Source organism: Canis lupus, chromosome 33, assembly GCF_011100685.1.
Source record: "Canis lupus familiaris isolate Mischka breed German Shepherd chromosome 33, alternate assembly UU_Cfam_GSD_1.0, whole genome shotgun sequence".
Lineage (NCBI taxonomy): Eukaryota > Metazoa > Chordata > Mammalia > Carnivora > Canidae > Canis > Canis lupus.
The window spans coordinates 31,228,078-31,245,898 of NC_049254.1; the positions used below are offsets into that span (position 1 = coordinate 31,228,078).

General features: G+C 44.0%; 1 protein-coding gene, 1 long non-coding RNA gene and 1 pseudogene across 20 annotated transcripts in view; 1 reads left to right on the plus strand and 2 right to left on the minus strand.

Moving 5' to 3' along the window:
• LOC106558182 overlaps window positions 1–2,702 on the minus strand; it is a 40,704-nt gene extending 38,002 nt beyond the window's left edge. For all 19 annotated transcript variants that reach the window (XR_005383437.1, XR_005383454.1, XR_005383450.1 and 16 more), the window contains exons 1-2: window positions 2,234–2,702; window positions 1,155–1,373 (exon numbers count right to left, since the gene is read on the minus strand). This is a non-coding gene — a long non-coding RNA (uncharacterized LOC106558182). The remainder of the gene's footprint in view (window positions 1–1,154; window positions 1,374–2,233) is intronic.
• Window positions 2,703–2,916: 214 nt separating this feature from the next.
• PPP1R2 (protein phosphatase 1 regulatory inhibitor subunit 2) overlaps window positions 2,917–17,821 on the plus strand; it is a 30,231-nt gene continuing 15,326 nt past the window's right edge. Inside the window, 1 exon segment of the mRNA NM_001113168.2 lies at window positions 2,917–3,189. Coding sequence (NP_001106639.2) covers window positions 3,068–3,189 — 122 coding nt within the window. The 5' untranslated portion in view covers window positions 2,917–3,067.
• LOC100682932 lies at window positions 16,429–17,473 on the minus strand (annotated as a pseudogene).

The window sequence follows — 17,821 nt, forward strand, 5'->3', positions numbered from 1 at the left end:
GCAAGGCAGTGCTTAATTAGGGGCCAAGTCACAGGTTCAGGGAGGTGACTGTGGGCCCAAGCAGGAACAAAGCAAGTCTGCCCAATAATTTAGAATATGATAGGAGGTTTTGTGTATTCCCTTGAAAACAGGATTACCACTGCTGACCTGGGCTCCTGCTGACAGGGCAAGAGAGGCAACACAGGTGTGAGAAAACGTGGTGGAAAGGCCTCCGGAAGGGAGGTGGCCATCCTGCTTCCCCTTTAATGAGAACCTTCCCTCTGCCCCAGGAGCTGGGCAGGGCTGTTGGGGTGTGAGGTCAGATCCAACTGTGGCGAGGGAAGAGGGCCACCGGGAATCTGTGGCTTGGAACAGAGGAGGGGCCCAAAGTGGCTGTGGAGGGCTCTCCTGGGGAAATCCCTGCGGGCAACCCCAGGGGGCCCTTGGCTGACAAAGCTATTCCTTTCTGCCCTTCCTGCTCACTTCCCCTCCATTATCTTCACTCAGCAGGCCCAGTTCCATGCTGGGATCTCAGCGAGATGCTGGGGGCCAGACAATAGAAGCAGAATGGTTCTCAGGAACCCTGAAGTCATGTCCCAGGAGCAGGGTTCTAAGGACCTGAATTGTGTTGCTCCTTAAGGCACAGAGCCTGTGTTAAGGAGGATGAGATGTGGGTCCCAGAGATAGGAGTTGACGAGCAGGCTGCCATTGGGGTAATTACCCCCGGCCACGTTCTCTCACCCTACTCCCTACCCCGATGGCCCAAGATTGCTCAGAACCAGGTGTCAGCTCAACCTGAGGAAGAACTTTCTGAGTCAGAACTGTCCACAGATAGAGTGAGCTGTGTTGGCGGGCATGGCAAGCTCCTGGCCTCTGGGTACTGGAGAAGAGGCTAGGTAGCTACTGGTGGGATTGACAAGATCCCTTCCAGACCTGTGGTCTATGAATCCCCAAGGGGCCGGTCTCTTGGAGGCGGCAGCTCTGGGTGAACTGGTCTGCTCTGATCTGGTGGGTCATGAGGATGATAAGGCCTGACCAGGAAATGGTGGTAGGAGAAAGCCTGGTGATGAGGGAGTTGGGAACTGGGGGTTGGAGGAGGAGGAGGAGGGAAAGGGGTGCATAGGGCTGCCATAACAAACTGGGAACCTTTCAACAGCAGAAATTTAGAGTCTTACTGTTCTGAAGCTAGAAGTCCAAAGTCAAGGTGTCAGCAGGACTGGTGTCTTCTGAGAGCTCTAAAGGAGAATCTGTTCCCTCCTGCTCCCGGCTTTCGAGAGCCCCTGGACTTCCTTGGCTTAGAGATGCATCACTCCACTCCTCTGTCATCACATGGTGTCCTCCTTGTCTTCATATGGCCAGCTTCTTCCAGGGACATATCTTATGAGGGTCCCACCCTATTCCAGTATGACCTCGTGTTAATTTAACTAATTAGATCTGCATTTATCCTATTTCTTTTTTTTTTTTTAATTTTTATTTATTTATGATAGTCACACAGAGAGAGAGAGGCAGAGACACAGGCAGAGGGAGAAGCAGGCTCCATGCACCAGGAGCCCCACGTGGGATTTGATTCCGGGTCTCCAGGATTGTGCCCTGGGCCAAAGGCAGGTGCTAAACCGCAGCGCCACCCAGGGATCCCCATTTATCCTATTTCCAAATAAGTTTTCACTCCGAGGTACCCCAACATATCTTATTTTTTAAGGTGACACAATTCAATCCATAGCAGGAAGAGACTTACTTAATCTCTAGCACCTCAACTTTTCCCATCTGTACAGCTCCTGGTGCTGACACTGAATGGAGAGAGGCTGGGTAGCCGGAGTGGACACACTCCCTCTGCTAGCCCTAGCTTCACTTTATTTACAGCGTAGTTCTGAGGTGGTTCCCAGGGCTTCAAAGTTCTGTCCTTTCCTGTTCTCCACAGAATCCCTGTCTCCTCACACCATCCACAACACTCCCAACCTGGACACCCACTTTTCCTGACACCCTAGAATCTGAAGCTCTCTCCTCTCATCAAAGTCCTCTCTGAGATCTTTCCTTCACACTCAGGCACAGAATAACTTGGACTTGGGGAGGGTGTGTGTGTGTGTGTGAGGTTTTGGTGTTTTGTTTTGTTTTGTTTTGTTTTTCTCCTTTGGGATTCTTCTGACCCAAGTACCTAGACAGCATCCAAGATTTCTGGCCTATTTCATCCAGTGTTGGACAGCTGAGTACCTTAAGTGAATTTCCTAGATTTTTTTAGGAAGACAGAGTTATGTACCACAATTGTACAAATTTATGCCTGGGATACCTTCCATAGGATCAGGAGCACATGGGGAGAGACCAGACTCCCAGACCCCGGAGGTCCCAAGTCTCCAGTTGTAGGACCACACGCTATGGTTGTGTGACAGTGATGGCCAGGTCGCCCTCCTCGGCCCCTTAGCCGCTCCGACGGTAAACCAGGTCAGGCTATTTCCAGGCTGGCATTCTATGATCTCACAAAAGTCAGTATTCCGTGATTTCATGCTAGGTCTCCAAGGCCCCTGCTAGTGCTGATGTTGCATGAATTTATGGTAGCTGAAAGTTTGCGGGTAAAGGGAAGGGAAGAGGTGGCCCCTACGTGATCCCCCTAGAAACCAGGCAACGGCTTCGTGGAACAACGTCACCGGGAACACAGACTCGGGACGGGGGCAGCGCGGGGGCCGGGAGGGGCCCTGATCCGCTGCGCTGGTCCTGGGCGCCCCGGCGGGGGCGTGGCCAGCGGGGCCGGGGGCGTGGCCAGCGGGGTCCGGGGGCGGGGCCCGGGGCGTGGCGGGGGCGGACTCTGCGCTGGCCCCGCCCCGCCCTAGATATCGCGAGAGGGCGGGTCCGCGCGGCGTCGGCGTCGGCGTCGGCGTCGGCGTCGCTCCCGCGCTGGGGCGCTAGGCCGGCTGTGCTCGGCGGCGGCGGCGGCGGCGGCGGCGGGTCCCTGCGTCGCCACAGCGCTCCGGGCCGTCTCCGCGCAGCGGGCGCGGCCGCCTTGGCCCCGGGCGGGCTCCGCGGCTCCCGGCGAGTGCCTCCCCCTCCCGGCCCGCGCCGGGCAGCGACGCTGAGCCGACCGCCGGAGCGCCGGGCAATGGCGGCCTCCACGGCCTCGCACCGGCCCATCAAGGGGATCCTGAAGAACAAGGCTGCCGCGGCCTCCTCGGTGCTGGCCTCGGCCGAGCAGCCCGGCAGGAGCGTCGACGACGAGCTCAGGTGAGAGCCGGCGCGGCCGCCGCGGGCCCGGGGCGCGCTCCCTCCCCGCCCGACCCCGACCCCGACCCCGCCCGGACCGCGACCCCGGACCCGGACCCGGACCCGGACCGCGACTCCGAGCCTCCCTCCCCCGACCCCGGGCCTCCCTCCCCGGACCCCGAGCCCCACCCCCGGACCTGGACCCGGACCCCGGACCGCGATCCCGGGCCCTGACCCCACCCCCGGACCCCGGGGCTCACCCCCGGACTCGGACCCCCCGACCCGAACCTGGACCGCGACCCCAGGCCCCTCTCCCCGACCCCGGGCCCTGACCCCACCCCCGGCCGCGACCGCGACCCCGGACCGCAGACTGCCCCCCCCCCCCCCCCCGGACCGACCTCGACCCCGGGCGCCGACCCCACCCCGACCCAGACCCTGGGCCCGACCGCGGACCCCCTCCCCCGGCCGCGACCGCGACCCCGGGCCCCGACCGCACCCCGACCCGGACCCCGGACTCCCCTCTGCCCCGGCCCCGCCCCGGCCACCAGATCCGGACGCCACCCCCGGCCCCGACCGCGGACCATCCCCCGGCCCCGGCCCCGATCCCCACCCGGTCCCCGCCCCCGGGTCCCCGCTCGCCAGCCGGGCCGCCGGTACAGGGACCAGGGACGGTCCAGGCAGGAGCTGTGACGTTGGCCGCTTTCTAACCCTCTTTAAAAAGTGTACGCGCGCACGGAGTGTTTTTTAAGCAAACACCTGACCTTTGAGCTTTGGGGAATTGGGACTCAAGAAAGTTTCAAAGATTCACCTGTTAAGCGTTTGCTGTTTCTTAACCTCGTATCCGAGGCATCTAAAATTCTTCGGGAATAAAAACCTTTGCTTGGCTTGAGAACCCTTTAGGATCTAGTCTGGGGCCAATACGAGACCCCTCCGTAAAAGAGACCCTTTCCCCCCGTTTGTCTCATGGAGCTTCCACAGTCGTTCCTTTTTAGGGGAGCATTATCGAAGCATCAAGCCACCCCCACGTCTTAGATCGTGGTTTGTCATTATCTCTACGCTAAGAGAAACCGAGAATTTTCGAGTCTTTGGTCTGTATTTAATGGAAATCTGCTTATTGCTGATTAGTTTCGCATCTGCAACGAGTTAGGAGCGTTTTCTAGTCTCTGTTCCTCTTGGAAGACCTAAGCTCAGAACAGTCGGGAGGAGCAGCTTGCAGTGGTCCGGCGGTGTTGGACATACTCACCCTGTAAAAAATGCCCCACAGCATTGTGTGTGATAGGAAATGATCGGAAACGATCCAAGGACTTAAGCAATTAAGAAGGACTCCTGTTAATTATGGTACATTGATGTAATGAAACCACATACCACTCTTTTAAAAAGAGCAAGGTAGGGATCCCTGGGGGGCGCAGCGGTTTGGCGCCTGCCTTTGGCCCAGAGCGTGATCCTGGAGACCCGGGATCGAATCCCACGTCGGGCTCCCTGCATGGAGCCTGCTTCTCCCTCTGCCTGTGTCTCTCTCTCTCTGTGACTATCACAAATAAATAAAAATTTAAAAAAAAATAAAAAGAGCAAGGTAGATGTCCATGCACAGCAGATACCCCAGGTGCAATGCTCAATGGAAAGAAAGTAGTACTGTACGCGTAGTGTAAAATACACCCCTGGATTAGAAGTGCTAGGAGCCTTGGGTGTTACAAGATACTAAAAACACAAAGATTCTATATTCTAGAAACCAGGCTTAAGAGAAGTCGTCGTCGAAATCTGTAAAGTTGTAGAGCTAAAACGACGGCATTTGTAAAAACTTGGAATATTGCAACTGGAGCACACCTGTTTAAATAATCAGTTTAGGACTATAAAAGGAGCCACTCGGGGATCCCTGGGTGGCGCAGCGGTTTGGCGCCTGCCTTTGGCCCAGGGCGCGATCCTGGAGACCCGGGATCGAGTCCCACATCGGGCTCCCTGCATGGAGCCTGCTTCTCCCTCTGCCTGTGTCTCTGCCTCTCTCTCTCTCTGTGACTATCATAAATAAATAAAAATTAAAAAAAAAAAAAAAAAAAGGAGCCACTCCTTGGTGGTGGTAAATTTATAGAGATTTGTTTTACCTTGAAGAAAACATTAAGTAGGATGACAGCTTAGAATCATGGCCCCTCTGGGATTGGAAAGGACCTTAATGTGTCTCACAACTCCTGCACTCCCACTCTCTTGGATGCTTGACTTAAATTCTCTAACAAGAAATTTTCAAGCCTCTATTTTGGGTACACGGCTTCAAATGGGAATTGGTGAGGAATGATGGTTGTAGGTTACTGAATTAAGAAAACAGAATCTCCCAGGAACATGGGGAAGGCAGGACGACTAAGATAGTTAACAAAGCCAACTTTAGAAAGCTCTTGCACAGTTTCAGAGTATTGGACAGCAAGAGTATCCTCCTCACGGGCATTATGTTAGTTATTCTTGGTGTGAGCTGCTTTTTGTTTGGCTACCAAGTGGCTTATTGTTTTCTTCTCTTTCTCTTCCTTATCTTTACTTATTCTTTTTATTTTTTTTTAAGATTTTATTTATTTATTCATGAGAGACACAGAAGCAGAGACAGAGGGAGATGCAGGCTCCCTGTGAGCCCAATGTGGGACTCGATCTCTGGACCCAGGATCACGCCCTGAGCGGAAGGCAGACGCTCAACTGCTGAGCCACCCAGGTGTCTCTTATCTTTACTTATCTTTTCTCAACTTTCATCTGCCATAATTTCCTGGTCTTAATGGGTTAGCCTCTTTCTGTAATTGGCTAAGGTTTACTTCCAGGTCTTTCTACCTTGAAAGCCACTATTCTAGGCTGCCAGAAGGACAGATTCACATAAAACAGGCCATTTATGCGGATCCCTGGGTGGCTCAGCGTTTTAGCACCTGCATTTGGCTCAGGGCTTGATTCTGGGATCTCCAGATCAGTCCTGCATCAGGCTCCCTGCATGGACCTTGCTTCTCTCTCTGTGTCTCTGCCTCTCTCTCTCTCTCTCTCTCTCTCTGTGTGTGTGTGTGTCTCTCATGAATAAATAAAATCTTAAAAGGGGGGGACTATTTGCAAGGTTCCAAGGTGGATGATTTTGATTGACTTATCTAGTTAGAGGGTTAGACAGCACTTAAATCTTCAAAAGGAACTACTAGACTCGAATTCATGGAGGTTCATGAGGTTTGTAATTAACTAGTAAAAGGGGATGGACTTTTTCATTAGTGTTATCTGACTAAAGCAAAGAAAACTTTTAATACAGTACATATTATTTATGTCACAGCTTATGCAAACATAATTAGCAACTTTATGAGAGCCTTTTTGAGCAGAAATGATAAAAGTATAATTGAACCCTCTTTGTAATGTTTGTCATTTAATTACGAGTATTCCCCTTTTCCTATAAAAATGACTGAGAAGGGCAGCCCCAGTGGTCCAGCCCTTTAGCGCCGCCTTCCGCCCGGGGTGTGATCCTGAAGACCTGGGATCGAGTCCCTTGTCGGGCTCCCTGCATGGAGCCTGCTTCTCCCTCTGCCTTTGTCTCTGCCTCTCTCTCTCTCTCTCTACCTGTTGTGAATAAATAAAATCTTAGAAAAAAAAAATAAAAAGGATTGAGAATAAATAGTTTTTTTAATTACAATACACTTAAAATCCAGAAACTAGTGAGTGTAGTGTAATGATTTAACTTTAAATGTTGGAACAGAGTATAAGGCAAAAGACTCCTATTATGAAAATGACCAGGATCTAAGTCAATTCTTGTTATTCTCAGTAGTTCTGTTCTATATAATCACCACAAATTCTGAATTAGTGAATACTGAACCATTGCGCCTAGGGGAAGTACAGAGTTAGCTTCCTTCTTGCTCTTAGAACACTCGACAGCACTTTAGCAGTACACTTGGGAGCCGTTTAAAACAACGCAGTCAACAAAACACAAAAAAGTAAAAAAATGGTACTAAATGGACTGCAGAAGAGATACTTCTAGTTGAGAGCTAGAACAACAAGAAAAATATCAATCACCTTGTTTAACAGCTGGGAAGATATAGTGACTCAGAATTTTTCTGGTCCTGTGCATGTCTGTGAGAGAGAAAGTACCTCACGTACTGATTTTGGAGGTAACAAATTTTATCAAGTAGGCAAATTTGCAAATACAGAATCTGCAAATGACTCTTTATTGGTGCCTTTATCAAGTAAAATGCAGTGGTAATTTCCTTTTTCTGTACATACCACTTCATCCCCTCTTCATTAGTTCTGAGGATATTGTTCAACATATCATTGTATTTAACATGAATAGATGTTACCAACGGATTTTTTCTAAGGTCAGAAGTTGAGTTGTCTTATTCCAAGTACCTCTAAGCTTTTTTATTATGTATCTTTTTAGTAGGAAAAATTCAAATATTCTTCAGATATGTTTGTTTATAAAATATCTCATATATTACTATCATTAGATAATGTTTCAAGGCTCACTGTACACTTAAAGTGAGATTCGTATAATGCCATATTTCAAATAGTCTTAAATTTTTTTTAACCTATTCTTGTCAAACTTTTTTTTTGTCTCAGTGCTGTTATTTTCTATTTATGCTTTGCATTGGTACTGTTACCTTCAGTGAATGGTCTCTTGTCATGCCATTTTTTGAGGGTTAGTTCAATTACAGCTGGGTAGAATCTGTAAATCCCCATAATCAGGAATAGATAAATCTCGGTATATTGTATCACAGTATTAGTTAGAACATCAGTGTCATCTCCTATGATGTTAGAACTCCCGTGCTATCAGGATACCTTGAATATGGTGTATAACTTACGAAGGTCTAAAATAATAGATGTATTGAGTAGCTATGTGCATTTCATCAAATACAAAAAACCATTGATTCTAAAATATACCATGATTTTATGTACCACCAGAAAAGAAAATACTATCAGTTATAAGATGCTATCCATTTTAAAATGTTTTCAGAGGGATTAAAATGAGAATGTGCATTTTGAATTGAAGATAAGAAATTAAATGTTACTAAAATCTATTTTATGAGAAGTGTTACTACAGATTAGTGATTAATCTGGGGTAGAGTGCCTAGGTTTGGATACTTTTTTTTTAATTCAGTTAGTCTGTCTACTACTTAGTAGTTCTGTGACTTCCAGTGACTTGTACATTGTATCCATGCATAGTTTAATTATTAAACAAGTTAACAAATGTAAGGTGTTTAACTCAGTACCTCATCCTCAAATGTTAATCTTATTCAAGTAGAAATAAATACAGGAATCTAATTTTTCCCCCATCTCAGTAGGTGGTTTTATACAATATGCTTTGACATCACTATGTTCTATTCAAATTCTATAGTACTCTTAGGTAATGTAGGCAACTTCTGCCTGAAAACATTGCACTTGAATTAATTTCCTTTAATATAATTTTAAATAAACATGCTTCAACTTCGTCTTTTTCTGCCTCTAAAGGGATACAGGTTCTAAAGCCTCGCTGAGTAAAGTTTTCCAAAAGTGACTTTTTGATTACTGATTGCTTTTATTGTCAACTGTTACTTTAATTGTTCAGTAATTGTGCCAAGCTTCAAAGTCTTGTATTTTGTCAACTTATGTATGTTGAATCTTTATATAAAGAAAAATACCATTTCTTGAAGTGTGCAATTAAACACCTTGAAGCAAAATCCTGCTTCCTACTTCAAGCATGGCTTAAAACTTATCAAATGAGCAAGTCACAAGCAACAAGGAGTACAAGTAGGTCTTTGAGGTGGTATCATATGAGCTATCAGAGTGAAAGTGAGAAGGGGTGACTTTTTCTGGACCAAATTTGGACTGCAGGATATCCAGTCTTCCAAGAGGGAGAGGGAACATGAAACACCAGCGGGTGCTTTCATCCTCCCAGCAGATCTGTGATGTAAGTGGTGGTGCCCCTGTTTTTTCTAGGTAGAGATAATGAACTACAGAAGGTCATACAAGCAGCTTGGCATTAAACTCGCTTTCTTCGCCTTTTGGATTTTGCTACTCTATAACTAACATTAATTCTGCCAAAATGTTATAGATGCTAATTTCCAGATTTAGTGTTCTCTGCTGACAGTTTTCTTCTACTTCACTACTTTCAACCTAAGAATTCCTGGCATGCTTTGTAGCCTAGTGTTTTATGGCCTTATTTTAAATTTATGTTTTTGCAAGATATTGTTCTCTTCTTTAGAGCTGAATAATTCTAAGAATTTCTATTGCTCTTAGTATTGTGTTGAGGAAGTGGAGTAAATCTTTGAATATATGAAACTTTAGTTCTTTTATTTATTTATTTATTTATTTATTTATTTATTTTTTACTTTTTTTTATTACTTCTTTTAATAGTGGAAAGTAAACTGCAGGACAGGAAGAATTTGAGTTACATACAATGTGATTATAATGTTAATATCTGACATATATCTTTGGTTTACATGTACATAACATGGTTTAAGTCTTTAAGTTTGAGTAAGTTCTTTATGTTTTCCTACAACATTGTAAGTCTATATATTAATGTATGAGAACTTGCTCATATTTAAATGTAAAGAACTTAGATATATAAGAGAAGGTTTTCAATAGAAAGGCAAAGGATATTAACATAATTCATAAAAGGAAGGGAAAGTGACCAGCATTTTTTCATATTTATAAGGTAATGATCAAAGAAACATAAAATAGTTTTTAAATGATGATTTGTTCCTGCTCAGGTGGAGATAACATATACACAAATACCCAATCTTGGCAAAGTTTTGGTAACTAGTGGGGGCATTACATATTGTTCTCTCCTTTAAAACTATTTGGCAATGTGGAGTGAACCCTAAAGCTCTTGATAAATGTTAACCCAGATATGCCGATCTAGGAAATTATCCTAAAAATATCATTGAATAGAATATGCACAAGTGGGGATCCCTGGGTGGCGCAGCGGTTTGGCGCCTGCCTTTGGCCCAGGGCACGATCCTGGAGACTGGGATCAAATCCCACCTCGGGCTCCCAGTGCATGGAGCCTGCTTCTCCCTCTGCCTGTGTCTCTGCCTCTCTCTCTCTCCTCTCTGTGCATTCTCATGAATAAATAAATAAAATCTTTAAAAAAAAAAAAAAAAGAATATGCACAAGTATGTTCATTTCTGCTTCATTCTTGATAGGAAAAACTTGGGTTCAATATAAATATCTAAGATTTGGTGAATGGTTTATTATTGAGTATTATGCAGTTTTTAAAAACTAAAGACTTGAGGGCAGCCCAGTGGCTCAGCGGTTTGGCGCCACCATCAGCCAGGGGTGTGATCCTGGGGACCTGGGATCGAGTCCCATGTCAGGCTCCCTGCGTGGAGCCTGCTTCTCCCTCTGCCTGTGTCTCTGCCCCTCTCTCTCTCTCTCTCTCTCTGTCTCTCATGAGGAAATAAATAAAATCTTTAAAAAAAAAAAAACAAAAAAACTAAAGACTTGAGATGCCTGGGTGGCTCAGCAGTTGAGCATCTGCCTTCGGCCCAGGGCGTGATCTTGGGGTCCCGGGATCCAGTCCCATGTCAGGCTCCCTGCAGGGAGCTTGCTTCTCCCTCTGCCTGTGTCTCTGACTGTGTCTCTGTGTCTCTCATGAATAAATAAATAAAGAAAATCTTTTTTAAAATAATTAAATAAAAACTAAAGATTAGAAAATACAAATGGCTTATAATAAAATATGTATACTAATAGCTTCCATATTAGTATATGCATTTTTATATGGTGTGTCTATTATTTTATATATGTACATAGTATTTATATTTTTATATATTTTGATAGCGTATATATTTTATGTAATATGTGTTATATAATGAAAGAATTTGCAGAAGTCAAAACTGTTAGTGGGTTAGGGTGGTGGGATTATATCATTATTAAATTTTATCCTCAATTTTTAGAAAGCCTTTCTACTTGTATCCTTTAGTTCTGTTTTTCCTGTTATCTTACAAAACAGATATATGGAGTATTTGGGTTTCCACCCATTAGAGAAGCCTTTTAAACTCCTAATGACCTATATCATTCTTCTATCTTAATTGGTAATGATGAGAAGTTTCCACTTTTAATTCAGTATTGTTAACATCATTTAGGAAATAACTTGTTTCATTTTGAAGTTAGGGAGTACCTAACAAGGTTATTAATATGTGTATATTTTAAAGTTTTTTTTTTTAAAGATTTTATTTATTTATTCATGAGAGACGCAGAGAGAGAGGCAGAGATACAGGTAGAAGGAGAAGCAGGCTTCCCGCAAGGAGCCCAATATGGGATTCAATCCTGATCCCAGGATCGTGCCCTGAGCCGAAGGCAGACGCTCAACCCCTGAGCCATCCAAGTATGCCTATTTTAAAGTATTTTAGGGCAGCCCAGGGGGCTTAGCGGTTTAGCGCGGCCTTCAGCCTAGGGTGTGATCCTGGAGACCTGGGATTGAGTCCCATGTCGGGCTCCCTCTATGGAGCCTGCTTCTCCCTCTGCCTGTGTCCCTGTGTCTCTCTCTCTCTCTCTCTCTCCCTCTCCCCCTCCCTCATAAATAAATAAAATCTTTTAAAAAAAAAAAAGTATTTTAAATGTAATGTAATACAAACATGGGAAGGTGTGTCAAATGTAATTCTAAAGTTTAAGAAATTATAAAATTATAAATTATGCATTCTATAAAATGCCCTCTGTAATCGCCTTCCTAGTCAAGAAAAAGAATGTTTCCATCACTTCAGGAATGTCCTCTGCTGTTTCCAATCTCAGTCTTTCCTCTCCTGGCCCCCAACATAACTGTCTTGACTTTTATGGTAATCACATAAGTAAGTATACATCCCTGTACTCTTTAGTTTTGCCAGCTTTTGAACTTTATATAGAGATGTGCTGGCTTTGTTTTACAGTATCTTTACTAGGAAATCTTAATAGGACTCTATTAATACAGGTTTTATGAAACTTTTACCTGTCCTTCTGTTTCTGACTGGCATTTATCCTCAGCTCTCATTTCAGGCATTTGTCTCAGGAGGGAATGTTTTTTTTTTTTTTTTTTAAAGATTTTATTTATTCATTCATAGAGACAGAGAGAGAGAGAGGAAGAGACACAGGCAGAGGGAGAAGCAGGCTCCATGCAGAGAGCCTGAAGTGGGACTCGATCCAGGGTCTCCAGGATCATGTCCTAGGCTGCAGGCGGCGCTAAACCGCTGCACCACGGGGGCTGCCCGAGGGAATGTTTAATTACAGTATCCTGGGTCTCTCTTTGCTTATTAATTGGATTCCTTTCTTCACAAACTTTTTTGAGGGTTAGTTCAATTACAACTGGATAGAATCCGTACCATAATCAGGAATAGATAAATCTCAGTATATCATATCACACTGTTCATCTAGTTAGAACATCTCTGATTTTCCTAAAGCATGTGTACATTTCACCATGATTCATGTCTGCTGTCTGAATCTTTAGAAACCGGGATCCCTGGGTAGCTCAGTGGTTTGGAACCTGCCTTCGGCCCAGGGTGTGATCCTGGGGTCCCCAGATCGAGTCCCCCATCGGGCTCCCTGCATGGAGCCTGCTTCTCCCTCTGCCTGTGTCTCTGCCTCTCTCTCTGTCTGTGTCTCTCATGAGTAAATACATAAAATCTTTAGAAATGTATCTCTTCACTATGAGTTTCCTTATATAGTGCGAGTAGACCTAGCCATTTAGAAAGCAAATCTTTCTAAAATATCACAGAAATTTGTAGATAAGAACTAGTTAGCCAAGTGTCTGAAACTAGACTTAGTTGAATACGAAACTGGGGGATCCCTGGGTGGCGCAGCGGTTTGGCGCCTGCCTTTGGCCTGGGGCGTGATCCTGGAGACCCGGGATCGAATCCCACATCGGGCTCCCGGTGCATGGAGCCTGCTTCTCCCTCTGCCTGTGTCTCTGCCTCTCTGTCTCTCTCTGTGTGACTATCATGAATAAATAAATAAAATCTTAAAAAAAAAAAAAAAAAAAAGTAGAGGTGAATACGAAACTGGTTGCTTTTTAGAAAAATTCATTCTGAATTTTGCATGGCAAGGTGGAAGGCATTAAGTACAAAAGCAGTTTTATTTTTTTTTTTTTATTTATTTATTATTTATTTATTTAAGTCACAGACAGAGAGAGAGAGAGGCAGAGACACAGGCAGAGAGAGAAGCAGGCTCCATGCACCAGGAGCCCGATGTGGGATTCGATCCCGGGTCTCCAGGATCACGCCCTGGGCCAAAGGCAGGCGCCAAACCGCTGCGCCACCCAGGGATCCCACAAAAGCAGTTTTAAACATTTCTTCAAGACCATCCCAGCATTAAGGGATATTCCTGTTAGTGAAGTAAACCAGATGTTCTTCCTTGCAACCAAAGAACATTATGCCAAAAACTAAATTGTATGTAGACTCACATTACACGCATTTAAGTTTTTGGTGTAATGATTTTAACCATAATTATTTTGATTCTTACACACCGTATTGAAATGTTAAAAAGAAAGTTGGTTCTTTTAAACCAATTTTTTAAATATTAGTAATGAACAGAATAAATAAAATACTGCATTACCATATAGCAGACTTTTTAAAAAATAAATATCAGCAAAAGCAAGAAGTCTCTCCAGAGAAAAATTAAATAAATAAATAAACATTTCTTCAGAATGACCTTTCTCAACCCATTCTCTGCAGTGCTAAGTGAGATAGTTTCAGGAATTTTAACCTAAAACTTTAGATTTTAAAGTCCTAAAACCTTCTTATGTTTGTACGGTACTTTTAAATTTTATTTATTTATTTATTATTTATTTATTTATTTATTTTTATTTTATTTTATTTTATTCTATTTTTTGTATAGTACTTTTATAATTTGATTTCACAGACATTATTTCAGTTGATTCTCACAACAATCCTGTATTATAATAAAGGCTGTTACTAAAACTCCCATATTATAATTTCCATGTAGAGTAAATATAGCCCAAGAGTGGGTGTTGTTGGACTTGCCTGTAGTCACAGGACTAGTGAAAGGTAACTAGAACTTGAACCTTAAACATCTGTCTCCCAGTTAAGCTGTTGTGTTTTTTTTTTTTTTACTACCACAAGACCAATTATGTATTAACTCAGCAGCTACACACCTAAAGAAATCAATATTATAAAGAGGGTTTAATTTTCCCAGTTTAGTTCACTCAAGTGTTGTATTTTTGTTTTGTTTTGTTTGTTTGTTTTTTTTGTTTTCTGGTACTAGTAAGATTTAAATTTGATTAGTTGAAATTTCAGGTCCATTCCATGCTGAGTTTAAAAAGGGGAAAAAAAACTAATAAATATTGTTTCTGTATTTCAGTTAATGACTGATATGTCTTAATTTTTAGCTTCTTAACAAGCTTTTAAGATTTTGACTGTTTCGTGGTGAGGAGACATTAGGTAACTTCTGACTGCTTTTTGGGGAAAAGTGGGAGTTGTAGTTTCAGTCACTTGTGGAGTATGTCTGGACCAACCTTTGCCTCTTGATAAAACAAAAGATAGGTACCTGAAGTTGTAGTTGAAGTGTACTTAGTCTGTAGTGGAATATTAATCAGCTTTGAAAAGGAAGGAAATTTTGATTTGTGCTACTGCACAGATGAACCTTGAAGCCATTAAGTGATATAAACTAGTCACAAAAGAACAAATGCTGTATGAGTCTATTTATATGAGGTATCCGGAATAGTTAAATTTGTAGAAACAAAATGGAATGGTGGTTGCCTGGGGCTAGGAGAGGGGAGCATAGAGAGTTAGTGTTAGTGTTCAGCGGGTAGTTTCAGTTGGGGATGATGAAAAAGTCCTGAAGATGGATGGTGGTGGTGGTGGTGGTTTCACAACAATGTAAATGCGCTTTATGCTGCAGAACTACTATACACTTAAAGATGGTTAAAATGGTGAATTTTATGTTATGCATGTTTTACTGCAATATAATATGAAGAAGAAAAAAGTGCTTGGTCTGAAATAGGGACACTGAATACTTTGGAGAAGAAAGCAAGAGAACATAAAAGGCTCACCTGTCAGGAGCAGGCACCTGTATTTTTAAGGTGGCTCAGGGCATGGAGAAGGGAATATGGTGTTAAGGTTTAAGTATGTCATTTTTCAAGAGCATTTCAGAATCTGGGTGTTGGTAGATTTAGGAAGATTAAAAATATCTACGGTAAAACCTCCAATGTGGGCAAATGCAGAAAAGATGTGAATATGTATAAACTCTACATTGATTCTTTTTTTTTTTTTTTTTAAGATTTTATTTATTCATGAGAGACAGAGAGAGAGAGAGAGAAAGAGAGAGGCAGAGGGAGAAGCAGGCTCCATGCAGGGAGCCTGACATGGGACTCGATCCCGAGACCCCAGGACCATGCCCTGGGCTGAAGGCGGTGCCAAACCGCTGAGCCACCGGGGCTGCCTGCCCTACATTGATTCTTACAGTAGTTTTATTTTCAAGTAAGCAACCAACCTGTACACGTAGCAAAATATTGTTGGTTGGCAGAAAGATCTTTGATGTCCTTTTTAATGAGTAGATCTGAAAAGTTTGTAATTAAGTCCTCTAATTACTTAGCACCTTAAAAGCTGTGTAAATATTTTATTGAATGGATATTAATATGGATGTTCATAAAACATTTTTAAGTAGGTTTATCTCAAGTAACCTGAATGTACCATTTCTTAGCACATTCTTATTTTTCTAGATTAAAAAAAACTGAACTGTAATTTTGTTTGCAATCTAAATCTTTATTAATGGTATTTAAATTTAATGAGGTATTCCCTGTAGTTTTATTTTTTTAATCTATATATATTTATTCTATCAGCTTTATTTTTTTTTTTTTAAGGATTTTATTTATTTGTTCATGAGAGAGACAGAGAGGGAGAGAGAGACAGAGACACAGGCAGAGGGAGAAACAGACTCCACGCAGGGAGCCCGATGTGGGACTCGATCCTGGGTCTCCAGAATCACGCCCTGGGCTGAAGGCGGTGCCAAACCGCCGAGCCACCCGGGCTGCCCCCCCTGTAGTTTTATGTTCTAATTCTTTTGATTGTTTCTTGGATAGCTCTGAAAAAATTAGGTGAAGGAAGTATTCTTTTTTTTAAAAAATTTATTTTTTGTGTCTGTGTCGCAGCCTTTAAGAAAGTTTTGAGTGATATGGGGATTAAAAACAAGAGCATCCCTGAACTTCACCTTCCCTCCAACCAGTTCCCTCCAAATTGCCTGCCGCCACAACCTTTGCATTCCCGAGTCCTTTCTTGGTGAATGAAGAACTTAATCCCCAAGCCCCAGGTCCTCTCTCACTGGCTCTCCCCTTTCCTCTGGCCCCCATTCCTGAGAAAGGCTGGCATCTTAGTTTGAACCCATGGGAGAGCCCAGAGTGGTGACAGACACAGAGGGAAAGGCTTCACTCTCAGGGAGAGGGACTGAGAAGTACAATTCAGTGAAGTGAGGGGCCCCATAGCTTGGGGTACCCAAATGGAACCCTGGTACCCCTGAGAAAGGGCACACAGCAGCCTCAGAATCCTCTCATTGCTAATGGTCACTGCTTGATTGTTTGCCCTTCTGCCAACCATTGCAGAACCATGCTCAGACCACATCCTTCTCAAGCCCGAGCTGCTGGGCATTGTGGTTGATTGGCTGCAGAGTGGGTGTCAGGCACTGCAGGCATGTGTTCTCCAGGTTGCCTCTCACTTGGTTCTCAATCCTTGTTAGCTTTCTCTTTCAGGCCTGCACAAGGGTCTCTGCTTTGCATATCTCTTGTAGATTTTTGTTGTTGTCAGCTTCCCCCACCCACTTCTGCAGCAAGGGCCATAGCTTACACATGTTCTTGAAACTGAGCTGCAGAGCCTCAAAACGGCAGATTTGATTCAGCTAAACACCTTCCTGAAGAAAACCCCCCCCCCCAGGGTGAGCCCACATGGGCCTGAGTATATCCCAGGGTGATCTTCTTCTGCCTTAGGCACTGGCAAATTGTTCCTCTTCCTACAGAGATTTGACGCCCTGGGATTCCTCAGGGTTTTGCTCCATCTTCTCCTTATCCAGCTTTACAGCCCCAAGTGGAGTGGCGCTGGGCTGGGCAGGGGTGGGGGAGGCCCCTTCAGAGTCGCTCTCCACTTGAGCTCTCTGTTTGGCTCCCTGGTTGCCCTCCAGGCCACTTTGGGGCACTAAACCCACTCCAACCTGAGGTCCACAGTAGGCCATCCTTTCAAAGAACTCATACGGCAGAAGGGCACAGGGAAATCCCCCACACCTCAGTGCCTGGCTCAGCCCCTGGCCTGATTCCTGACCCATCAGGAGGAGGGTCAACCCAGCTAGGTTCTGATCTTCCAGGCTCATTGTCTCCACCACTAGACAGGGGTGAGCAGGCCAGATTGGAAGCCTGGTGTCCTGCCATGACAACAGAAATGGGAACGGAAGCACCCCAAGCCAGGGGTGTGGAAAAATCTCGTAATTTATTAAACTGTTACCAATATAGAGTAGATGAAAAATTTTCAACTACTGAGATCATGTAGTGTATAAGTAATTTTGCTATTATTACTTCTATAGGCCAGATGAAGACTAAGCATGTCATAATGTAATGGTGTCTTGAGTGTCTGGTAAAAATTCTGAATAGGGTGTTTTTAATATGTGGGCACTAAGTATTCTATAAAATATTTATTTGATTGTAATTACTTATGGCTTTTACCCTATGTCAGTTTCTTTTCCAAGAAAGTATATATAAAAATAGAAGCTAGCAAATAGT